We start from the raw sequence: 24,508 nt of genomic DNA, 5'->3' as shown, positions 1-24,508 counted from the left end.
CTCACCGCCCTGCTCTGGTGGGACATGTCCTGGTGCAGAGCAGGAGATGAGGATAGCTGTGTTGGCAGGTACCAGGGGCTGAAGGAGAGCTGCTTTCCCTCCCTGCTGGAGCAGTTCCCGGCCGCTCACAGGTGCAATCACTACTGCAGCATCCTGGGCCTGAAGATGCTGGAGCCAGCCAAGCCCAAGGGCTCCAAGAGTCCCTGCCTGGGCAGGAAGTCTGCACAGTCCAGCCCTCAGCTCCAGAAGAAGGTGCTGACAAGTCCGCAGAGCACTCGCAAGGCTTCTGTGAGCCCCAAGAGCTCCCGGAGAGCTGCAGAAACAGGGGAGGCCTCAACAGCCTGCAAACCCAGATCAGGAGAGAGCAACAGAGCTGGCTGCCCCCAGTAGTCAGAGCTGCTGCAGCTGAGATTCCTGCTCTGGCCCCCAGCCTGGGCCCAGCACGTGACCAGCGTGGGAAGGGGAGACCCTGGCAGTGGCCTTCTCCGTGGGGCTCCTGCCCGGCCCGCAGCGCTTGCATTGTGTGGTGTGTGCTAATTGTGAGTGGCTGGGCCGGGGCCACGGGGGCTGTGAGCCACAGGCCACCTCCCCAGTACCTCTCTACAGGAGCTGCTGCTGGAGCCTGTGGGGCCGTGTGCCTCTCCATGCTCGGACTCGCTTTCCTCTCTCAACTTTCCATAGGCCTTCCTTAAGGCAGGGGCAGAACTTCTCCCTCAAGCTTTGGAGGCTCAAGGGAGAATGTCCTTGCCTGGCTCCCCTGCAAACTGGGAGTCATGGACACCCAGCACCTCATGTCCCTCTCTCTGTCCCCATAAAGTAACCGGGCCAAGCCTTGCCAGTGCCGTCAAGGATGAGAACCCCACCAGTGCCTAGGTAGTCCCTGGTGCCCTGGCACACCCTTTTTCCTGCAGAGGGTTCCAGCAGTTGCTGCAGGACTCCTCTGCTATGGTGTGGGGCTCTGGGGTGTTGGCTGGTTCCAGGGCGGGGTGTTTACCACCGGTACCAGCAGCTGCATAGGGATGGGATTTTGCACCCCTGTCCTCCCTGCTTCCCAGGGAAGTCTCCCACCCCATTGCTGGGTGGCTGCTGAGGGTGGCCATGCTGCTCTGGATGGTGGCTGGTGCTACGGTAAGGATGCTCTACCTCACATGGGATACCAGGGAGCAGGGCAAAGGAGCGACTTCCCCTCCATACCAGGCTCTGCCTTGGTATGTGGGGGTGTCTGTCCCACAGGAATCACTACTCCTTGCCCCTCTGCCATACACAGACCCTGTATGCCCTAGCCCCACAACACAATCTGGTGCTCAGCATCACCCCTGCTTGGCACATGCTGGACGCCAGCAGCAGCTGGCACTACCCACTCCAAATCCTGCTACCCCTGGCTCGAGGCAGCGATGGACAGGCACGGGAGCTGTCTGCTCCATCACCTTGCAGAGCATCCCCTTCCTCAGGGTGTTGCAGGAGGGTGCTGGCTGCCAGCACCCTGCAGGATGGGGTCCCAAGCAGTGGCTCAATGCAGCCTGGTGGAGGGAAGGGGCCAGACTGGGAGCGTGGCGTGCCCTGGGCTCCGGGTCCTTTGTCCTTGGGTGACTGTAAAATACCGATTTACATAACGCAGCTGCGTTGGGACTGGGTGCTCTCGAGTGCAATAAAGCAAGAAGGACTGGCCTGTTCCCTGGCACTGTGGTCCCTCTAGGAGAGGTGCACGCAAGTACAGTGGATGTCTTTGCTTTGTGTTTGGGGAAAGGAAACACCTTCAAGCACTGGCTTTACCCCATCCATGCCCTGTGGGGGAGAAGAGGGGGGCTGGGACCAGAACCTAAGGCTGGCAGCAGTCAGGGGCTCAGCTTGCAAGGTCTGCAGTGGGCATGGGGTGCAGCCCCAGCAGAGGACCTTGTGCTGTGTGGGACAGCCATAGTCAGGGGCCAGAAGGAGTCTGAGGGCAAGCACATAAGGGCTGCCATAATTTATTTGGGAGTTGCTCCCTTGTGTCCACAGGGCCAGCAACTAAGGGTGAAGGCTGCGAGGGGCACGCAGCTGTTCCATCAGCATTGGAGTGGAGAAGACCAGACACTCAGGTTTCTGTTGGAGTTTTTTCTGCTTTTGAGGATAAGCCTTATAGGCCCTGGTGTTCCCCCAGTTCTAGAATGTCCCTGCACAGGATGTGTGGTTGTAATACGTGCAGCAGTTCTTAAGCCACTGCATGCTCTCTGCCTCCTCAGCCCAGGATCCGTTGAAGGACAGAGTCCCATTTTGGAGCACTGAGCTGGAAGGAGAGACACAGGGTCAGGACAAGCTGCTGCCCTACCATCTGGCTCCTTGGGCATGACCAGATGGCTCTGGGGCCCTTCACACCCACCTGGCAAAGAGCTGCTTACAGCAGGTGTACATGGTGTAGCTGGTCGAGCTGAAGTTGGTGGTGCTGAAGAACATTGCGCAGTCACCCACCTCTGTTGGCACGTGGAGGAGACCTGGGGGACAAGGTCTTCTGTTGAGACTTAAGAGGGACCATGGATCCAAATTCCATAGCCCAAGCAAGCTGTGAGCCCTGTACCCCGTGCCTGCTCACAAGTCCCACACCCTGACTATACTTGCTTGCAAATCCTGTACCTGGGACTGTGCAAGTCCCACCTCACCCCCCAAGACTTCAGGGAGCTCCTTGCCATACTCCAAAAGTTGCCCTTGAAATGTTCTAGCCCAGAGAAGGATGAAGAGTGCCAGGAGAACTGTTGGGCTTGGGCTGTCCTTGGCAGAGCCATGAGGGGAGAGCAGGGTTTGAAGGCTCTGGCAGAGCCATGGGGAGACAGGCCAGCCACCTCCATCCCTGAATGCTGCATTTATGGGGTCTTCAGCCCTGTGCCTGTCCCTCTCTGGATCTCTCTGGCCCTGCTGCCAGTGGGCAGAGACCTACCTGCCAGGCAGGCATTGAGCATGGAGACACACATGCCAGTGAGCAGGGCCCGCAGCACCACGGAGGCCAAGTCACCCTTGCGCTGGGGCACCATGGAAGCTGTGGGGGCAAAACGGACAGGGGGGTGAGTCAGATCCTTGCTCCAGCTCTACACTGGGTGGGGGACACATAGGAACATCATGATAGCTCCTCAGTCCTGAGCTGGCTCTGCCACATAGTGCCCTGCCCACCCCAACTCCTGCTGTCTGGAGGATGTGGTGACCCCAGCCAGCACCCACTGTCCATCCTGGCAGAGCACTGTGCCCCCCCTGCACCCATGGGTGATCCACTAGAGCCCTGAGCATTCCCAGCACTGGAGACTCTGCTCTTTCCCCTGTGGCTGGGTGACACCCAGGCTTGGTGTTGCTCTTGCCCATGGATTCAGTGCAAAATCATCCTGGTTGCCTCACACAAATCCTGTTTCTTATGTGGCAAAGACAGAACATGGAGGCTTGAGGACAGCAAATTTCTCCTGCCTCAGCTGAGCTCCTGCTCCCTGACCCAGGACCCCACTCCCTTAGTGCCCAGGCACTCAGGACGTCAGTCACACTCACACAGGCCTCCCAGCGTGATGCCAATGGAGCTGAGGTTGGCGAATCCACAGAGGGCAAAGGTGGTGATGCTCTCGGCTCGCTCCTGGAGGGCACAGCAGCAGGGGATAGTCACTTCTGACCAGGAGCACCACAGCTGAGCACCACATTGGAGCTCCCAGATAGACATGATAGAAGTCCCCCACCCCAACCCCTTCTCTGTAAGCTATTTTTGGGAGCAAGGATGAAGGCTCTTCCTGGAAGAGTCTGGGCTGGGGGGACAAGAGGCCCTATAGCACCATGATCTGTCCATCAAGGAGCAGGATAAATGGGAAAGAGCTTCACTGACTCCTTCCTCCCACACCCAGCCATTAGCAAACACCCAAGTCTAACTAGACACAGGTGTCCTCCCATTCCCAGCACCATCATCCTGCTTCAGTGATCTTAAGAGGACTTTTCCAAACTAAATGATTCTGTGATCCTCTGCCTGCCCACCATCCGCCTGCCTAGCCAAGTCCCATGCCCCATTCCAGCTGGCTCTATCCCTGCCCTGTGCCTGGCAGGGAGGCAGGTGCCTCTCACAGATATCCACTGCTTCCGGCTCCCGTCCCACTCCTCCAGGCCCATCAGACGGTTCTTCTTGTATGTGGCCAGCTGCTGGTACGCCACAAACTCGTTCAGGAAGATCTTGATCCCCAGGAGCTCAGCCACCAGCGGTGAGTCTGCCCAGTCTGCCCCCATGAGAAAGGCCAGAGGCATGAGGACATAGGAGCAGATCACCTGGCAAAAGCATCCCAAAGGGAATGACTCAGAGCTGACCTACGCAGCCACCAGATTGGGCATCCACTGCTAGCATTTGCCAAAAACCCAGCAAGGGTCTCAGCAGCCCACTGAGGCATCGGGCAAGGGTGGGGATGGGTGGGGGATGCAGATCTGTCAGCTCTTGGGGATACCTGGAAAGTGAGACCCTCGATGTCTACCATCTCCCCGAACCAGCGGAGGGCAGCGTTGATGAACTCCAGCACGGCCAAGAAGGCGATGAGGTTGGCCGCAATGTTGGCCACGAGCCCCACGGAGGCGGCAGCCCCGTTGCTAGCAGCTTCCAAGATGTTCTGCTCTTCCCTGCATGGAAAAAGACCCCAATGTACTCATCTGGCTGGGCATCCCCCGTGCCAGGTCAGCGCTCACTCCATGGATGTGTGCACACCACAGGCTCTCCCAGCCTTGGGCCACTTGTGCCCCGAAGTGCCACCACGGCTTCCCTGCAGTACACACGGACATGTGCAGCCCCACTCCACTGCCCCTCTCCTCACACTCACCCACGGGAGAGGCGGATGCTTGCTTTGCCCTTGAACTTGGACTCCTCCACTTCAGGGTAGACAAGTTTGGCCATGGCGAGGGCACAGGGCGCAGCCATCACAGAAGCTGCGATCAGTGACGCTGCATCAATCTGCAACGTGCACACCAGAGGCATAGGCACCTCTGCGCAGGGCTGCGCCCCATCACCTGCCACCCCAGGGCCTTCCAGCACGTGGCTGGCATCAGCCAGCGACACTCAGAGCAGTTCAAGGCTCTCCTCTTGCTGAAGGTGGGAAAATTGGCTGTTTTCCCATCTAAGCAGCTGTGCACATGGGGCAGCTTTCCTGCATGGAGGCGATTGCTGGAGCTGCAGCGATTGTAGCCTTGGTGATGTTAATCTCTCCTGCTGTTTGACTTAATCATAATGGTTCTTGTCGCTTCCTTGTCCCTTTTTATTGGTATCAGAGCAATAGTTTGAATAACACTGTTACCTTCTACCTGCTGACAAGGGCCAAGCTCCCAGCCTCACCCCTCCCCTGGCAACGTCTCATTTCTCTGACCTTCCACCTTTGGTTCCCCATTTAAGTAGACTAATTAATGTTTAAATAGCAGGAGCTCAGGCAGCAGGTTAAGGGAAAGGTTTGTTTGGAGCACTGATGAACTGGAGAGGGCATCCCTGGAGGCTTGGTGCCAGAAGTGCCCAGGCAATGCTGGAGGAGCAGGGATTCTTCCCTTGGGAGAAGAGGAAGGGGCGTGAGCATTGCTGTTTCTGTTTAAAAGGGGATTGGAGGGGAGACACTGCTCAGTGATAGCCAGTGAAAAGGTGAGAATCACAGGCACAGTTTCAGTTAAATATAAGGAAAAATTGTGGGGGAAACCAGAGAGGATGTGGGAGATTTCCATCCATAACATGTTCACCACCAACCTGGACATCCCCTCAGTTGCCATAACCTCAGTTGGCAGGAGGGTGGATCAGAGACCCCCCACCAGGGGGTCTTTCCAGGCTGTATTATCCCATGATTCTGTGGGATTTGCTCTGCTCTCTGTGCAGTGACACACAGTAAGGGTCCCACAACACTGCCTTCTACCTGGCAGGGCTCTAGGGTTCTGGCCAGGCCAGCAAAGGTGGGGGTGGATGAGGTGTCTTTGGGACAAGGTGAGTCTGGACACCCTGCTCTCATCCTGCTTATGGAAGGGGACCATGAGGCACCTGCTGGGGGTCTTCCCTCATCCCCAAGTCCAGAGCAGTTCTTGCATGTCAGTACCCTGTGGCAGGGAGCAGGTGGATCCAGCTGCTCGTGCACTCACCCCAAAGGATATGTAGGCTCCCATCACGCTGCCTGCGATGGTGGAAAAGCCACCAGTCATCACAGCATGGATTTCTGACAGGGTCATGTCCATGAGGTATGGGCGGATGAGCAGCGGGGCTTCGGTCTGTGGAAGAGAAAACCCTGCTGTCCTCAGGATGGGGCCATACAGGGACACAGGTCTCATAGGGAGGGAGAAGATCCTTTCTCCAGGGCAGGCTCAGCTGCAAGCACTGAGGAGCTGGATCTGCTGCCAGACCAGGACCTTACCTGTCCCACAAAAATGTTGCCTGCCACACTGAGAGTCTCAGTGGCAGTGGTGCCCATTGAGATTTGAAGCAGCCAGGAGATCTGGGGAAAGACAAGGCCACTGGGTTGACAGAGGCTCCAGGAACCATGCCACCATGCCCATGAAGCCAGGCACTGTTTGGCCCCTGCATGGAGGTGATCCTGGGAAACACCCCCAGACCAGGTGGAAACATCAGCTCTAAAGTTCTGTTTTTTCAGCTGAGAAGGACATGCTAGAAAGACAGGGGTTGTGTCTATCCTTTCAAGCAGGACAAATCACCCCAAATTAGTACCATGACAATTTTCCTAGGACATCTCTCAGCTGATCATAATAGAACCCAACAGGTTCTTCCTCTTTCCACTGCCATCCCAGATCAAGAAGGGAGGCCCTACCTTGAGAATAAGCCACTGCATGACACCGAGGTAGTAGAGGATGGACATCACACAGCTGAAGAAAACAATGATGGGCAGGGTCTGCAGGCAAGGCACAGGGTTAAAGGAGAGCTGAAACACACATCCCAGCACTTCTGGGCACCAGGCTGGGCATGGTGTGTTACTGCACTGCCAGCCCACACTACTGGGGTGCCACAACACTCAGCCAGGCTGGCAGGAGGGACAGGGACCACTGCAAATCCTCCATGGCACTGAGGAAGTCCACAGGTGGATACACAGCTGTGGGAGATCCATCTCTGAGATGGCTGAGCTCTACCACAGCACATCTGGCTGCATTTAGCTCTGTGCTCTCCAGGACCCAGCAAAGAGGCAGACCGGAAGAAAACCTCCCCATGCCCCATTCCTTGACTGACCTGGAAGGCAAAGACTTCTTCAATGAGTGTGTTTCCAAAGACAAAGCTGGAGCCAGCTGTGGTGTAGCCCAGGAAGTACTGCAAGGGAAGAAGTTACGCTGTAGGACAGTGATCTCCATCAGGTCCTTCCCTGGTATCTCATTCTGCCTAATCAGGGGCTGTGCCCCCAGTCCCACAGCTCACTTCACTGCACACCAGAGAATGACCCTCTGAGACCTAAGATGGGGATACTGGTGGGCTGTCCCAAAGCCTCAGGGCTCTGCTACAGCCTGGAAGGGAGAGCACACTGAGGGCTCCGGGCTGCTGCAGACAACCAGGGAAGAGTTGGCTTCCCTCCAGTCCCAAACAAAAGTGTTTGTGAGCATGCAATCCCTGGCATGTCCCCTCCCCATGCCACACTCTGCTCTTCCTGTTCATCTCAGGACACAGGCACAGGATGGCATGAGTAGATGCAGTACCTGGACCTGGTCTCCCAGCCACTGGAAAGCTTGGGTGCCAGGAGTCGTTCGGAGGACAAAGAGTCCGAGTAAGAACTCCAAACCAAGACCCCAGAAAACAGCTCTCCAGGACACCTGGGGACAAAAAGCAGAACAGGAGCTGAAATGTTTTCAAGGCCTACAGGCTTCCCTCTCTTGTTTCCAGCTGCTGCAACACCAGCACATGACAAACACCACATACTGCCCCGGGGTGAAAATCATGGGGAGACTGGTAGAGTGTCACAGAAACTGACAAACGTGGGTTGGTGACAGAGCCAGAAATGAGTTGGTGAGACTCTGGAACTGGCTGGAACATAACTTGCCAGGCTGACCTGGGATAAAAGCACAAAGACCTTATGATGACTGGTGGCACAGACCTGCTAGACTGAAACTGTCTGTTCAATAACCCTTTGGAGGAGCAGGGACTGCCCAAAGCATTGCAGCAGATTGGGCTGGAAGGCACCAGGACTTCAATCACTTCTGACCAAGGCTCCCAAGGCACCTGAAGCCCAGGTGTGGGTCTGGTGCTGGGTTTCTGGGTCTGACCACTATGAGGGACATGGCAGAAAACAGGACAGAGGCAATGCAGGGGAGCCCTGGCGTGGGAAGTGGGAAGGAGAGCAATGGGAAGAAGAGCAGTGAGGTGGCTTTGGGGTCTATCCACCCAGCCAGTTCAGCTCCCCAGGGTGCACCCAGCTCTGCCCATCTCTGCTGGGCTTCTGCTTCCTCCAGAGAAGGGGATACCAGGGGGAAAAAAGCATTTGTTCTCCAGTGCTGAGTGGCCACCTCCTGCGAGGGGACTGATGGTCAGGTCACCCCTGGAACACGTACCGCACCGTGGTGCTTGGAGCAGGCAAACAGGAACAGCACCAAAAAGCTGAAGCCACCTAATGAGATGAGCTGCTCTGGGTTTTTGCCAGTGTCCAAAACCAGCCACACAATCAGGCCTGCCAGGAGGGCCACCCACAGGATCCTGCAGAGGAAACTCCAAACTGTCAGCAAGATGATGTTCCCATAGGGAGAGAAGCTCATGAAGGGCAGGAGCTGATTGTGATGGAATTGCCACTGCAAGGTCCATGTATGTGAAGAGACCTGGGGCTCAGCCACAAGCGAGGGCTGTGAACAGCCATCACTACTGAGGCAGAGCAGACAGACATCTCTGCAATGGTTTTTAAATGGTCCCCAGGCTGGGCCATGCTCACCATTTGTGAGGTGCCAGCATGGCACACACAGAGCCATGGAAGGGAACCCAGGTGCTGGGAGGGATCTGGCCCTTCCTTCTCCTGACTCACCATTTCAGCCACGGCCAGGACTTTTGGAAGCACTTCCCAACAGGGCGGAGGAGCAGCAGAACCTTTGCCCCACAGTGCTTCTGGAAGACCTCCCAGCAGATAAAGAAGACAACCACAGCAGTTATGACCACCAAGGCAAGGGCTCGCTGGAAGTTGAGGTAACAGGCCGCAATGAAGTAGCACAGATAGGCTGGAGAAGGCACATTGGGAGTCAGAAACATCAGGGCTGTAGGATCACGGGTTCATAACTCACTGGGGCCAACCACAAGGTTCATTTCCTCCCAATGTCCTTCCCTGGCCACCCTTGAAGATCCCATCTTTGCGTGAGGAGACATTAAGAGCACTCCCCCAGGAGGGAGCAGAAGGGGAACAGTAAACCCTTTGTGCAGGTAGAGAAAGGGCAGGGGGACAGTGAGGTGAAGATAGAACTGGGCAGCAGTGGTGGGGTGAGGAGGGGGCAGTGAGGCTGCTGGGAGTGGATACAACCTCCAACACTTGACAGTGTTCAATCAGTGGAGTCTGGAGGCACAGCCAGCCAAAGGGGTGGGGACATGGAGTCTCAGTGACAGCAAGTCCTCACCTACTCCAAGGAGCCCCAGGACAACTCTTCTCAACACCTTGGCATGAGCCTTGCAGAAATGCTTTGCCTTGGATGCTGGCTGCAGGGCCTTCCTGGGGAGAGTCACACGCCAGAGACAGGAGAGACGCAGACATGGACATGGAAGATGAGCCCACGCCAAGCCAAACCACCCAAGTGCAGCCAACCCACCAGAGCCAGGCCATGAGCATGGCTCCTGCTGGGCACTTCCAGCAGCAGGAGGTGGTACAGGTGGGCCATGGTGAGAAACCCCAGCACTCACCATCACCTGCTTTGGGGACAGACACCTGCCAGTGCCACCCTACAAGGCCACACGGAGCCATCACTGTCCCCACCTCAATACCACCCTACTCTGCTCTCAAACCAGGTTTGTCTCTGGCAGAGCTCACACCTCTGTGCAGACTGTCCCACCTGCAGTAGGAGGAGAATCTCCCTTTCCCTTCTCTTCTCTCCTCTTGGTTCTCACTGCGTCGACCACCACATTCCTCATAGTGTCTGTTCTCTCCCTGGAAAACATCATTAACTGGAAATGTACTCCAATGGGAAGGGAAGGGAAGGGAAGGGAAGGGAAGGGAAGGGAAGGGAAGGGAAGGGAAGGGAAGGGAAGGGAAGGGGAATTTACCTCGAAGCTGAAAGCTGGGTTATCTGTGCCCTTGTCAAGGCTGTCCAGGGTTATCTGGTTTCCTTCCATCTCCAGAAGCTCCTTTGCCTCAGTGTATATCAGAAACCCTGGGAGGGTCTAATGCTGGCAGGGAGAGCAAAATGGGATCACCTCTGGGAAGCTCAAATGTCCCACTCTGTTTTTCAGTTTTGGGTCTCTGAGAGAACACCTCTTGCAGTCAGTACTCAGAGCAGGTCCTGCCCCAGCACATCAAAGGACCATGCTATGGGGTCCTCAGGCCATGGTGCTGGTGGGCTGAATTCCTTGTTCTCCTGTAACTCTAGAGAGGTCTTTACTCTGCCATGCTTCCAAGGAATTATAGGAGAGGACTGTATGCAGCAGGGAGTGCTGGTACTCCTCCTCCAAGTTGGTGACAGTGTCCACCAGCCTCTGTGAGCCCCTTTGCAAGAGGGAGTTTTCAAAAAGTATCCTTCATCCTCAAAAGGTCTTGGTACAACCAAGTAAGATGAGGAAGAAGATCCTTTCATGCTGATAATTAACACAATGAAGGAACGAGGGGTAGGAATGACTGGTAGTTTGCACAGGGATTGGTCCTAAAAGAGAACTGGGAGAACTGGTCCAGCAAACCCAGAAGAACCAGTGTTATGTCAGGGCAGGAACCATTGGAGCATCGCATTTGGACACCCTCCCAGTTCCCCTACCTGGAAAAGGATGAGGGAAGAGCAGACAGTTGCAGGCAAGGCAGTGATTGTCTGTAGAAGCACTTCTGTGTGAGGACAGAGGCAGTAAGATGTTGTCTTTGCTTTGAGGAGAATTGCAGAGCTCTGTGTGGAGAAGGAGGAGATCACAGGGTCATTGCCAGTTTCTCTCAGTGTCCACTGAAGGGAAAGATTCAGCCCCAAATGCAACAGGTGAAGGTGGGGAGTTTTGGAGAACATCCCCCTCATCATGGGACCTCATGGCAGCTGAAGGTGGAGTGGCCAGTGCTCCACAGGCTGGCAGAGCCACCACGGGGGACCACTGGGGCGTGCTGGCCCCGTGTGTCCCTGGGTTCATGGCTCCTCTGCAGCAGGGCAGGACCCAGGGCCATGGTGGGAACCCAGGAGCTCACACCCCCTCCAGGGCCTCCAGCATCACTGGTGCTCCTGGTGCTCAGGGATGTCTCTCCAGGACCCTGGCAGAGATCAGGAGGACCCCCCTCCCCGAGTCCACCACCACTCCAAGGACACTCCCCAGTGCCCATCTGGCCTCAGAGACACCTCCAGGATCTCATGGAGTTCCAGGACCATCCCAGGTTCCTGGCAGTGCTGCTGTCTCAGGCTCAGTGCCTGCCAGGGATGATGCCACCTCCTTGTCCCCCACTCTGCCAGCCCCAAAATCTCTTGTTTTGGTGCAGTCTCATTGGCTGCTGTCCCCTCAGGAGCGGGACCACACGGACAGGCAGATAATGAGGGAGAGAGCAGAGGAGTGCCCGCAGTGCCCCCTGCATACCTGTGTCCCCGCGCACTCCTGTTCCTTGTGTGCCCCGCAGCCTCCGGAGCAGCGTGGCCACGGCACCCTCTGCCCTGTGCCCCTGCACCCCACGCTCCCGCACCCCCGGTGGCCTCATCCCCCGCATCCTCACACCCCCGGTGGCCTCGTGCCCTCCCTGGCCTCACGGTTCCCCCGCCCTGGCAGCCGCCGTCCCCCGGCACTCACCCGCCAGCGCTGCCGGCCCCGCAGCTCCCGGTCCCGTGTCCCGGTTACCCATTAACAGCTCGGTCCAAAGAGCTGGGCCGGGCGCTGCGGCGCCGGGGCCGCTCCGGCTCCTCCCGGGGCTCACGCCCGGCTGCCGGGAAGGGCGGGCAAGGGAAGCCCAGCGGCGTGGCCGTGCAGGGCACCGTGCCATCCAAAGGAAGGGCAGCCAGGGGACTTTTCCCCCTTGGCAAAACGAGCCTTCAGGAGAGATATTGAAAGTAGAAATCAAACCCCACCCCGGGAAATGCTGCCAAAGAAAACCAGAGTGGGGCACAAGGCTTCAGTGGCCCCCAAGGCTTCAGTGGCATGAAGTCATGTCCCCTGGTCCCCTTGGGGAGGAAGTCAACAAACACATCCCCTTGCACGGTGTGTCCGAAACCACCTTTTCACGCGGGGTGAAGGGAATCCTATGCCCAGGTTTGTGCACTCTGCTCAAAAGAGCGGGTACCTCCCGCTCTTTGTTTGCACAGGGAGGGGTGATGTGGCTCCGAGGGTGCCAAATCGGGGTTGGCAGGAATCATTTCAGACATTGGTGACTGACGATACCACTGGGCACTCGGGGCACCCCGTGCCACACGCCGCCCGTAAACAAACAACAAACCGCTCTCTGTGCCAGCTCCGCGCCTTCTCCCTGCGGATCCGGCCAATCCCGCCGCTACAGCTGCCCAGCCTTGGGGACGGGCGAGGGCGCGATGGCGAAGGGCAGCGTACGGGTGACAAAGGGGGAAACCGCGAAAGCTGTGACACAGGTCTGAGCTCCCTCAGCGCGCCTGGGCAAGGTTCCCCAGCCCCGCGTGTGCCATTCAGGGTTCAGCCAGAGGCAGCACCACGAGTGACTCGGGACAGCCAGAGGCAGCCCCGCGTGTGGCACGGCTCACCCGAGCCAGCCCCGCGTCTTCTGACACCCCCGGCTCTCCCACAGACAGCCCCGCCCGGCCTCACGTCAGCGCCCTCAGCCTCAACTGCCGCCGCGCCCAGCCGCCGCCACAGAGCCCCGGTAGCGCGCCGTGATCGTATAGTGGTTAGTACTCTGCGTTGTGGCCGCAGCAACCTCGGTTCGAATCCGAGTCACGGCATCGCCCGGCGGTACCACGGCACACGGGCTCCGCTTTTTGCCTTGCTGGTTCTGCATTGGTTTATTTCATAATTTAATTTCGTTGTTCTCTCTTATTATTTTAAACTTAATTTTAATGTTTTTAATTTATTTTACATTTTTATTTAGTTTATTTATTTTCATTTAATCCTATTGCATTTTATCTGTTTAATGTAACTTGATTTTACTTTCTAATTTTTACTGTTTTATTTTTATACTTAATAATATTTTAATGTTCTTTATTCTATTCTATTTTAAATTTTTATTTATTTACCTTTATGTCATCAATTGTTATTTTTAGTTTCGTTTTTTCTATTATATTTTATTTTAATAGTTCGTTTTATATTATTTTAAATTTAATTATATAGTTATTTTATTATATTTACTTTTATTTTACTTAATCTGGTGGTATAATTTTATTATTTTTTTAACACATGTTTTATTTTAACTTAATTTTTAAATTATATTTTTATTTCTATTTTACTCTTACTTTGTTTCTCATTGTCTCCTCTCCTCTCGTCTTATTTTGGTCTATTTTAAAATTTCATTTGGTTATTTTATTTATTATTTCTACTTTTATGTTATTTTTTTCATCTTATGTTATGGTTTTGTTTTCAGTCCCTCCGCTCCTTCTCTCCCCGGCGCCCGCGGACCCCCCGCGCCGGGCCCAGCTCAGCCCCGCCGGCAACCGCCAGAAAAAAAGAAAGAAAAATAAAATATTGGCGCGACGTGACAAAAAACCAGAGCGTGCGGCGGTTCAGGGAGAAGGCAAAAAGCGGAGCCCGTGTGCCGTGGTACCGCCGGGCGATGCCGTGACTCGGATTCGAACCGAGGTTGCTGCGGCCACAACGCAGAGTACTAACCACTATACGATCACGGCGCGCTACCGGGGCTCTGTGGCGGCGGCTGGGCGCGGCGGCAGTTGAGGCTGAGGGCGCTGACGTGAGGCCGGGCGGGGCTGTCTGTGGGAGAGCCGGGGGTGTCAGAAGACGCGGGGCTGGCTCGGGTGAGCCGTGCCACACGCGGGGCTGCCTCTGGCTGTCCCGCTCCGGCCCCCCGGCATTCCCAGGGCGCAGCGCCCGATCTCCGTCCCGTGTTTCCCGCTCGCGGCCGGGCCGCTGGTGGTGGCGCCGGGCCGGGGCCTCGCCCTGCGCCCGCCCCGCCATCCCGGCCCGGGCCGAGGCCCCGGCGCTCTCACGGCCTCACCCGCTCCCTGGCCCCAGCCCCGAGTCTCGCTCCGTGTCTGACCCCAGCTGCGGCGTTCACCCCCTCACCTTACCCTGTGCCTTCGGCCCGGCTCCCTGCTCTGACCCCGATCCTGACCCTTCCCCTCATCCCAGCCTTCTGTATCCGGGGGTAACCCCGTTCCCCGAGCTGCAACCTCACCTCTCACTCCCCTGCGTATTTCTCAGGGAGTAAAGTTTCTCCCAACCACAGGATTAATGAACGACTGGACACAGAGAGATGGGAGAAAATAGAGGGACTAAAGATTTTACGGCCCTGAAACAGCAACAAGTATCAATCTGTGCTGGACTATTTGTTTCTCTTGCTTGAGCACATATCAATACCTAATGGCTCTGCTCTCACCACTGCTGCTGCTTTCCTGCTCCTAGTATTAAGGTTCTTTCATTTTCACAGATATGCAAAGAATTCCAAGCACCTGGGATCAAAAAGATTTCTTGACATGAAATATTTTAGAGTGATTGCAGCATGACTCATTCTTTCTGAAGAGCTGGAGCTGGTCATAGAAACATCAGCTCCTTCATGCAGGATGAGCTCATCGCTTGTCATACACATGCACCTCCCATGGAAGGGGGTACAGGGAGTGGCAGGGGACTCCTACAAACCTGCTGGCCATGTCCCTGCACCCCATCCATCCTGGTGTATCTGCTGCAGCTGGAAAATCCTAAATCTAGAACAGTCTTCCTGTGGCTTGGGACAAACTGGATAAATGCCCTGTGTGCCTTGATTACTCTGTGAAGTAATTGCTCCTGCCGCCCTGAGCTCATCTTGCTCATAACCAGCCCAAAAGATCTCAGAGTGGTAGAGGAAGAGAGAATGGTTTTTGTGTCCTCCCTTTGTCTCTGCCCACCCCATCCTGTCCTCGCCAGTTTGCTGGTGTGCACCAGTGGTCCCTCAGCAGTGGTGGGATCCTTTGCAGTGGGAGATGCTCTCCTGTGGGGGGATAGGATATAAGAAAACAAAGATAGTGCAGAGAGTAAACTCGCCCCTAAGGAGTTGCAGCTGGGCCAATTACCAAAGATTAGGAACAGGCCTGACTTTAACAGGCCACAGCTGTGACCAGTGAGAAGAGTGCTATAAAAGAGTGGGTTGGCTGATTGAGAGGAGAATTGGAGTCAGCTGGCTACTTGGTGAGGAAGAGAGAGTCAGTGCTCTGAGGAGCTGCCCATGAGAAGACACTAAGGTATGCAACTTCTGTGTTAAGGAGAGAGAGTCAGTGCTCTGAGGAGCTGCCCATGAGAAGACAATAAGAAGGTATGCAACTTCTGTGTTAAGGAGACAACAATATGGAACTTTTGCAATAACATGACAACACTTTCCCATGTCAAACTGGCTGACCAGGAGATGCTGAAGAGATATCTGAATGGCCTGAGTGTCCACGTGCTACTGTCTTGCTCCAGTCCCACCTTTCTCCCTCTCTTGACCACATGCCAAAATCCCAGTCCATGCCTCTAATGGGGCTGCAGGGATACTGCTTTTGTTCATCTGTGTCCAACCCTGTCACCATCTGTGTCCTCATGCTGGAACAAAGTAGGTGCAGCAACACTGGAAGGAGATACGTGTTTCTCCTCCCATGTCCAAGGAGTTTGAGGTCATCATCATCCCCTTGACTGCACCAAGGACATAAATCCAACCAACAAACACCTGCAGGACAGGTGGAGCAGAGCTGCAGAGGTGGAATCACTGCAACCTCTGAGTCCCAGCTCATAAGCTTGTAAAGGGAAAAAGTCCTTGTTCTGCCCTGTGCCTGGTCTCTTGTGCCTTCCTCCACAGTGGCACAATGAGCTGGGCTGTGTCCCTGGTGAAGGGATAAGCCCAGCTCCATGTTAGTCTGGACAGCTCAGTGTTGGGCAGGACAGGGTGGTGGGACCCACGGGAGATAGTGGGGCGCGCTCAGGCAGGACATGCTGTCCATGGCTAGTGGGGACAAAGAACCTACAGAGGCACACAAGAATACCAGGAAATTCCTCCTTGGGGATTTGCATGGGCAGGCAGACTGGGACTCCTGAGACTGGTGTCACCATGGCCTTTATCCCAGCTCCTGGGCTGGCAGGATGCAGAGCCCATGTTTGGGTGGGTGGATGCTGGGCACTGCTCACACAGGGCACACAGTGTGGGCTCCTTGGTGGCCTGGAGGAGGCAGCAGGGCCTGTGATTTGGATTTTTGGCAGATGTTTCTAGAATGTGGAAGTTGACAGAATTACAATGACCTCAACTGCTGGAACAGGCATGATTGAGATAACGCTGCAGCCATACAGGAGAGTCAGCCAAACATGGAAGTAAGCAGGGAGGAGCAAAAGGACCCAGAGATAAGGTATCGGGTGTGGATGAGAAGGAGGAGGATGAGAAGAAACTGCTGCCACCCATCGCTGGCATCAGTGATGGCCTGTCCCAGCAACTTTCTGCTGTAGGCTGCCCTCCCCAGCAAAACTGGGATGAGAGCACTCTTAAGGGAACCTTGCCTGGCTGTCAGAGCCCCAACCACCCTTTACCACATGCCTTTTAGTCCAGATGGTTTGGACCTGCCAGGATGAAGGAAAAGAGATGAGCTTGTGGGAGCACTGAGAGCCCCATCTGTCTGCTGGGTAACCTGATCCCTTTAGGATGCTCAGCACCCAGGCAGGATGGCTGCTCCAGGCTCCTCTGCTCTTCCCACCCTGCTCTGCCCCTCCATGTCTTTTCTCTGAGCCCTCTGATGCCTGTGGGTTGCATTCAGTGGGATTTTAAAGGTGCCTGGGATGTCAAAACACCAGTGCAGCCAGACAGAGAGTGCTGCTGTGCCCAGTGCTGCTGTGTTGCTACTCTGTGTCACAAATATAAATCTTGCAGCTGGCAGAGGGACAAGTGCAATTCATCACTGCACGGCTGTCCCGGCTGCTGTGCCCCTCGAGCAGCCTCTCCAGCTGCTCCCTCACTGGGGCAGCCCTTGGTCTCCTTTCCTGCACTCAGGAAGGCAGGTGGGAGGCAGAGGAATCCCCACCACCTCCTCTTTTTCTCACAGATTGCTAAAGCAGCCACGGAGCAGCGCTGGTGCTGGGGAGGCAGGATGGATGCCAGCACTGAGGAGGTGCTCTGTGTTTTACTGTGATGGAAAAGCAGTGGTGCAGGCCAATGCTGTCCCCTCTGGCTATTCCGAGGCCATTAATCCAACATGGAAATTGTTCTGCTGTGGAAATCCCACCTTCCTTCCTAAGGAAATCAGAGCAACTCACCCACAGGCACTGCTGGGGCAGAGCTGGAGGCTGAAGCATGATCAGGGAAAGGTTCTGGGGCTGGGATAATTTGAAGGTGAAGGTTTGTGTGGGTTTTAAGAGTGAAGGACAAAACACCTAAATTGGGAGACAATTGCAACCAACCTGACCTCATACTGTCCCCACCATCCTCTTCTAGGGCTACAAAGACAGTCTGAGGGCTGCAGCCTCTCTGCTCTGGAGCCAGGCTGGGAGAAGTGGGGGGCTTAACCTGGAGAAGGCTCCAATGAGAGCTCAGAGCCCCTTCCAGTGCCTAAGGGGGCTCCAAGACAGCTGGAGAGGGACTTTGGACAAGGGCCTGGAGGGACAGGACAAGGGGGAATGGCTTCCCACTGCCAGAGGGCAGGGTTGGATGGGATATTGGGAAGGAATTCTTGGCTGCGAGGGTGTTCAGATCCTGGCACAGGTTGCCCAGAGCAGCTGTGGCTGCCCCATCCCTGGAAGTGTTCCAGGCCAGGCTGGACAGGTCTTGGAGCAACCTGGTCTAGTGGAAGTTGTCTCTGCCTTGCTTGGCTCCAATGCTCAGAAATCAAAGAAAATGGTACCCAAAATATATGGAGCAGGGATTTATCAAAGCTGTCCTGTCCAAAACCCAGGGAGCACAGCCCAGAGCAGCCTCTTGAGCTCTTCCCTTGTGTGTCCAGCATCCAGCTGAAGATGGAATGTGAGGAAAGTGTCCCAGGGGAGAACCAGCCATCCTGCAGCCTTAAATAAATGCCGCCACATGTCTGTGTGTGCCCTGCCTGATTCCAGCTGCCAGCCCCAGCTCTCACTCTGCCTTTGTGCACAGCAGGAGCCTCCTCCCACTGCAGGGATTTATGGCCTGCACACAGCCACCTCTTAGCCCAGGTTTGTGCTGCTGAGAGGGCAAAAAACAGGCCACCATGAGCTGCCAGGCAGCCTGCCAGCCCTCACCTCCCCACTTCTTGCACTCATCTCTGAATTCCCCTTCATTTTCTGCCTCAGCCCTTTCAGAGAAATTGGGCTGGTGGCAATTGCAATTGATCCCCTCTCTGTGGGAGCAATGGCCACTGTTTTGCTCTTGTGCACTGAGCCTATCTTCCTGACAGCTGATGACAGCCCTATTAAGAGATATAAGGGGATACCAGGGTGGGTGTTGCCCACAGGCAACATAAAGCTGTCTGGAGAAGGACCCAGCTGTGTGAGCATGGCTGCTGCAGCTGGATTAATCAAACCCACCATTAACCCCTTCCCGGGGCACTCAGGTCCCCTGCCAGCCCCACAGCACAGGCCCCCACCAGCACATGGCTCTGATTGAGCTGCAAATGCTCCAGCTCCTTAGTTTGCTCAGCCTCAGATCGATGAGGGCAGGCAGCTCCAATCAATTCCACTTTACCACTTGCTATTGAGTTCAGATCCGTGCTCTCGCAGCTGGTCCTGTTTCCTTCATTCATTCAGAAGAGGGATTCAGGCATTTTATCCTGCTGGATGCTGTTTTGTCCTTGCAGGATCAAACCCTTTCAAAGGAGCAAATAAAACCCAAAAATGGAGGGCCAGCAATGAAGGGACTGAATTTGTGCTATGGTTGAAGCCCCAAGAGCATCCACCTGGCTGTCAGAGTGTGGAGTGGGTGGCTGGATGAGGCCATGCAATTTGCATGATATAATAGAGCTGTTGCCACCAAGCCAGCATCTGTCATGAGGTTTTCCTGTCATTATCCTGGTTTTGTTACAGGAAACCTCCTGTGTCTTGGTTCCCCTGTCCCCATGAGACCTGAGAGGGGAGAATTCAGCTCTCTGGGACTTGAGCCCACACAAAATGATTTTGTAAAAAAAAAAAACAAAAAAAAACACAACCAAAAAATCAAAGAGTTTACATAATGGCTGTTTGGAAATTTCCGTCAAACCTTGCACCTGTAAGTGAAAGAAGTGTTTCCCCCCCTCTGGGTGTCAGTCCTGCAGTCATTTTTCTCTCCTCTCTTGTCACCCAGTGCTCTCACTGGCCTGTCTCCAGAATGCTGCACCTGAACCTGTGGAAATGAAGTTCCCCAGTGCTCTCCACACTCCTCAAAGTGTTAATGAGATGATGGACCACATACAGAGCAGCTGTGACACTCGGGCTCCTGATGTGCAGAGGGCTGTCAGTGCAGAGAGCAGAGGCAGGGACCAGGCTCGCCATGGCTGAGGTGGTGACCAATGGATCTGGCTCCAAGCTGGCAGATGTCTTTCAGCAAGTTGTCATCTCTTCTTTTGGTCAATTAGCATTGCCTCAATTATTCTATCAACTGCATAATGATTTTTTTTTTTTTTTTTTTTTTTTTTTTTTTACAGAAAGGCTGGAGAGCTGCAAAAAGTGCCTGCAGAAATTTGCTCCATTTGGTAAAGACACATGCTTTGTGCATATCCTGCCCAGGCTTTGATGGTTCCCTGGTGCAAATGTGTAGCAACACTTCCCCTGGACACGATCCCTACCCCTAAAATCTCACAAGTCTCCTTTGTGCTAGTCCTTGTATTTAATATGTATTTATGGAATTTTTTTTTTCTGTGGATTTGTGTGGTCTTGTTCCTAAACCACACAGCATCTGCAGCAACCCCTGGCAGGGAGGGCTACTGTGTGCTGAGTCTCCTCCTTGTGTTATCACTGTTATTTCAGCCTCTCCCACCTCCCCCAGCTGTGCAGATCTCTGCTCTGTGATCCCAGCTGTCTCTTCCCTGTGCCAAAGAGCCCTGGTCCTTCAGGAACCCCATGTGCAGAGACCTTGGATCCTCCTGTTGCCCTTCTGTGCACATTTTCCAGCTCTGCTGTATCCTTGGAATAGGGGGACCAGAAATGCCTGTAGACTGGGATTGGCTAGGGAATAGTGATATCTGATTTCATCTCTCCTTTTTCCTGACCCTTCCTATCAGCTTGACAGAGAGTCTTTGAGGTTTTAACTTCTGCTGAGGGGACAGTTTCACAGACTGTCAGAGCTCCCAATCTCAGAACCCATCACTTTGGACAAGAGCCTGGGCTTGGTTCCCCCATTTGTGTCCCTTCCCTAACACTGGCTTTTGTCTCATTTTACTGCCAACTTCCTCAACCTCTCAAAGTCCTCCTGCAATGCTTAGCATGCATCCACAATTTCCAGAATAATTCAATATTATTGCAGATTTTGCCGTTGACCTCATCTTGTCAAAAGATCTGCATGTGGAAATGCAGGGACTTCTGCTGGATCACCTCAGGGGCCTGCTGGCTTTTTCCAAGAAAGCACCAGCTATGAAAAAGAGAAATTCACTGCAAGAGAGCTGTATCGACTCTTCCCCAATATGTCATATTTATCCATCTGTTCCCTAACGATGCCAGTTTCCTCCTCCGTATGCCAATTTTTGTTCATTTGCAGAGAACAGATGTGTCATTTATCAGCCTGGGACTCCCTGGCTGCCTCCCAGGAAGCAATTCTGGTGTCACAGTTGCCACCTTCCAGTCCTCACGTCCCCTGCTGTACCCAGACCCTGGAGTTGGTTGGGCTGTCACCCAGCAGATGTGACATCCTCTTGGACCCTGCTGTGCTGCACAATGGGGTGGATGTGGCTTGCTCCCGGGGAGGAAAGGAGCAGGCACACAGGCACTCCAAAACTCCTGCAAATGCTTTTGTTTGAAGCTGTGGAAGAAGCACCTGGAGATTCAAGGAGCTGCAGGCTTCCCTGCAAGCCAGGGTCGATGCTGGCATCAGGGGAAGGAGTCGACCCAGCACCTGACTCAAGTGACACGTGGGGAAGTGTCAGGTTCACCCCCACATAGCCGGGGGTGAGTCAGCCGGGAGTGTGCAGGGGCAGAGACCTTCTGCTCTGAGTCACCGGAAGCTGCAGCCGGGGGCACGCTGGGCTGTGTCCGCACCACCCAAGGCTAAACCGGAGGGGAAGCTTTGCCGTGAAGATGTGGCACGATCCCTCCTCAGCCCAGGGAAGGTGCTGTGTGCTGTTCTTAGCCCAGCTGCCAAACAGGGCTCCTGTCCCCAGCTGGGGGTGAGCACCACGAGCACTTCAGGCAGCCGAAGCAGCTCCTCAGGCCCCGGAGGATGGATGAGGGCTGAGGATGCACACAGCTCTCTGCTGGGCTGGCAGCAGCCCGGAAGACATTACCTGGATTTTTCTTCCTGGTGCGTGCTCTGACCTGTCTGAATTCACCCAGCCAAACAGCTCCTTTGGTAAGAGGAAGGGCGATGCTGTGAGCACCAGCCTGGAGATCTCAGCAAAGAGCTCCTGTACCCTTCAGAGGTGGAGAAGAGGGTGGGAGCAGAGATTTCAGTGCAGAGGACCAGCCCTGCATCCTTGCACACACCTGCAGAAAGCCATTCTGCCTCCCCTGTTCCCGTGGTCCCTCAGAGTGAAACACAAATCACTTCTGCACAGCCATGGGTTGTTATGTTCCTATCTGAGGACTGTGTGCAAACGGCTTCATAGCCATCCTTCCCTCCTTCCTGGGGGCTCCAAGGGCTGTGGGCACTGCCAGCAGCAGGCAGCCCCCAGGGCTGCACATCCTACCTGGAGATGCACGAGAGAGAAGCTAAAATATGGAGTCTGGCACGCGAGTGGTGCAGCCTGTGCTCCCTCATCCTCTCCCGTCTGCCAGTCCCACCCTGTGTCCCCTGCCAGCCCCTACACCCACAACCCCCCATGGCAGCCATCTGTCACAGTGAGCCGTGGTGACGCGCAGGCACAGTGGCATCACAGCCACTGCTGTGGTGTGGGGTCAGTCTCTACAGTGCAGCCATCAAACCTGCAGTCCCAACAGGAATAAGGTGTGGAGAGTGTAAACAGTTGGGATTGGAGCAGCACCAGCTGGAGCATGAGCAGCAGACACATTCTGGCTTTGGCGGTGGGAATGTAGAAATCTGCCACTGCTCCTCCAAACCTGAAGTGAACCACTGTGAACAGAGCAATGTCACCAGGCTCTCGTCATGACTGCAGAAAAGAATATGAGCAGCCTGTGCCAAGCCATGCAGGTGGTGAGGTCATTGGAGGCCCCTTAAAGCTCCCCAAGCACAAAGCAGTGTCCCAGGAGGCTCTCACCTCCGCTGTGCTCTCTTCACCTGCTGCCTGGGTGGTTGGGCCAAGGGGAAGCTCAAATCTGAGGGCTCAGGTGAGTCCAGAGACTTTGATGCCCCTCCAAGCTCTGCTGAAGCCTGAGGTGGGAAGGTGATGCCTCAGAGGCACGGATCAGAGAACAGGGCTACACTGGGCCAGTGTGGAAGAGAAACAGGCCCAACAAACGGTGAGGAGGTGCTGGGGTCCTACATGGCCATGGACCACAGACCTTTGTCAAATCCCAGCATGGCCCCGGCACAGCTGCCTCTCCAAGGAGAGAGCGATGTGGGAGATGTGCCAGGACTGGATGAGAAGGAAGAACCTTTGCCATTCCTCTGACATGATAGTATTTAAAAAACACAAACACCACCACAAAGCTAGATCCCTCCTCGGTGCCCTCTCTGGAGACACTGAGCGTGTGTTTTCCAGGCCTGAGTATTTAACAAGAGCCATCTCCTACAGCTGCTGCTGAACATCCTCCTTGGTTACTAATAGAGGGTGGAAGTGCTTTCAATCTCAAGTGCCATTAGCCCTGCTTCCTTCCAAATGCTGGACAGGCAAATTTATTGAGAATCTCTGTCTTTTCTGCATTTTAATAAGTCTCTTCATCTCCATCTGAGAGCCCGGGAGCGAGGTCTGCTGCTAGACTGCAAACACAGCCTGGTGATCACTTTGTTCTTCACAGATGCTTTTTCTCCTGATGCCTTTTGCAATTTCCAGTGCTGTTTTCTGGGTTTCATGGCTGTCTTCTCCCTTTGGAGGAAGCTCCCTTGATGTCCAGTTGGACCTGGCAAATTTGGATGGGTTTCTCAAGCAGGAGTGTGCCCAAGGAAGCAGAAAATCTGGGACTCAGCGGGCTCCCTGGGCACATGCTGGGCATGTACCGTGTGAGGCTGGCACAGGAAGCTCAGTTCCTTGGCAGCCCCATCCTCACTCTCCCTCCTGCACAGGGCTGGTAGGAAGGAGGTCACCATGAGAAACTTCTCTCCCCAGCTAGGCACCCTGACAGCAAGATCCCAGCATCTGTCCCCACACTGTGCAGGACCACGGCTCATGGTGTGAGGACATGCAGGGACACACTGTGGCATCTGTCCCTGCTCACTGGATGCCTCTGCAAGCTTCACAGCTTGCAGTGGGACCTCTGTGGGGGTCTTGCTCTTGGAGCATCCTGTGTCTGGTCTTTTCTTTCTTCATGGCCTTCAGTGGATTCAGCCCGTGAGCCTGGAAGCAGGTTTGGGTGATGGTGTGTATCTAGGAAGGGATGTGAAGGGTTTGGGGGCATAGGTCTGGAGACAGGGCTGCTGGGGCATTGGAGAGCACGGGGAGATGGTCTCGGTGGTGGGTGAGCAGAGAAGGCTGCCGGCTGGTGATGGCTGTGTGTCCAGGGGGAGCAGTCACAATGTGTGTTAGCATGTTTTTGTTGCTGCAACAGCCTCGGGCTCTGCTGCCATGCCCCAAAAGACTGCTCCCAGTGCCACATTCCGCTGCATCCCAGGGGATGTCCTCCAGCCCCTGTGCTGGGGATCAGCCCTGCATGCTCACTCCAATGTCTTTGCACATCCAGCTTGAGCTCAGCGTTCTTCCCAAGCACTTCCCTGCCTCATCCCTGCTCATCCCTTCCCGCAGTGTTTCTTGTGGCGGTCCACAGTGCCAGCCTCACGTTTCAGTGTCTCCCTGGAGCAAACTGCTCCGGGGGTCCCGCACGGGGCTGCTCCCACCAAACACATCCCCGGCAGCGGGTTTGCACCGAGCACATGGACTGGATGACCCTCGTGGGCTCCTTCCAGCTCGGGACGTTCCGTGACCCCACGAGGGACCCTTTACCGCCCTGCCTCGCCCGCTGCCTCCCCGGTGGCCTTTCCCCTGGTGCCGAAGGACACTCCGGGGTGGCTGGGGGCAGCGCCGGGGCCGGATCGGGCCCGAGGCCGCCGCAGCCGCCCGAGCGCGGGGGGCGGCCCGGAGCGCCGAGGAGGGCCGGGCGCGGCGGAAG

General features: G+C 55.2%; 2 protein-coding genes and 2 non-coding genes across 5 annotated transcripts in view; 2 read left to right on the top strand and 2 right to left on the bottom strand.

Moving 5' to 3' along the window:
* Positions 1–1,667, top strand: part of ALPK3 (alpha kinase 3) — a 32,971-nt gene extending 31,304 nt beyond the window's left edge. For both annotated transcript variants that reach the window (XM_041469379.1, XM_041469378.1), the window contains one exon: positions 69–1,667. In XM_041469379.1, coding sequence (XP_041325313.1) covers positions 69–390 — 322 coding nt within the window. In that variant the 3' untranslated portion in view covers positions 391–1,667. The remainder of the gene's footprint in view (positions 1–68) is intronic.
* A 226-nt stretch (positions 1,668–1,893) lies between these two features.
* LOC121354410 (sodium/nucleoside cotransporter 1-like) lies at positions 1,894–10,993 on the bottom strand. The gene is made up of 18 exons (XM_041469024.1): positions 10,870–10,993; positions 10,169–10,291; positions 9,958–10,052; positions 9,529–9,620; positions 8,949–9,138; positions 8,488–8,629; positions 7,639–7,752; positions 7,181–7,258; positions 6,768–6,848; positions 6,357–6,437; positions 6,088–6,213; positions 4,800–4,930; positions 4,434–4,602; positions 4,063–4,260; positions 3,505–3,586; positions 2,912–3,010; positions 2,360–2,471; positions 1,894–2,266 (listed from the first exon to the last, which is right to left on the bottom strand). Exons 2-18 carry the CDS (start codon positions 10,235–10,237, stop codon positions 2,143–2,145), a joined length of 1,983 nt encoding a protein of 660 aa, XP_041324958.1. The 5' UTR covers positions 10,238–10,291; positions 10,870–10,993; the 3' UTR covers positions 1,894–2,142.
* A 1,916-nt stretch (positions 10,994–12,909) lies between these two features.
* On the top strand, positions 12,910–12,981 carry TRNAH-GUG. The gene has a single exon. It is a non-coding gene; the product is annotated as a tRNA-His (tRNA).
* Positions 12,982–13,806: 825 nt separating this feature from the next.
* Positions 13,807–13,878, bottom strand: TRNAH-GUG. The gene has a single exon. It is a non-coding gene; the product is annotated as a tRNA-His (tRNA).
* Positions 13,879–24,508: the final 10,630 nt, after the last annotated feature.

This window comes from Pyrgilauda ruficollis, unplaced genomic scaffold, assembly GCF_017590135.1.
Source record: "Pyrgilauda ruficollis isolate IOZ18807 unplaced genomic scaffold, ASM1759013v1 scaffold23, whole genome shotgun sequence".
Classification (NCBI taxonomy): Eukaryota; Metazoa; Chordata; class Aves; order Passeriformes; family Passeridae; genus Pyrgilauda; species Pyrgilauda ruficollis.
The sequence above is the reverse complement of the archived record's forward strand: the minus strand, read 5'-3'. Positions and strand labels throughout refer to the sequence as shown.

What these genes read in the sequence shown, in the direction of transcription:
- LOC121354410 (XM_041469024.1), bottom strand. Translation starts at nt 10,237, where the DNA reads ATGGAAGGAAACCAGATAACCCTGGACAGCCTTGACAAGGGCACAGAT. An exon ending in AAGAAGTCTTTGCCTTCCAG is followed by an intron (nt 6,849 to 7,180) that starts GTCAGTCAAGGA and finishes CCTTGCCTGCAG; the next exon opens with ACCCTGCCCATCATTGTTTT. An exon ending in GCCGGAAGCAGTGGATATCT is followed by an intron (nt 3,587 to 4,062) that starts GTGAGAGGCACC and finishes TGTGCCCTCCAG; the next exon opens with GAGCGAGCCGAGAGCATCAC.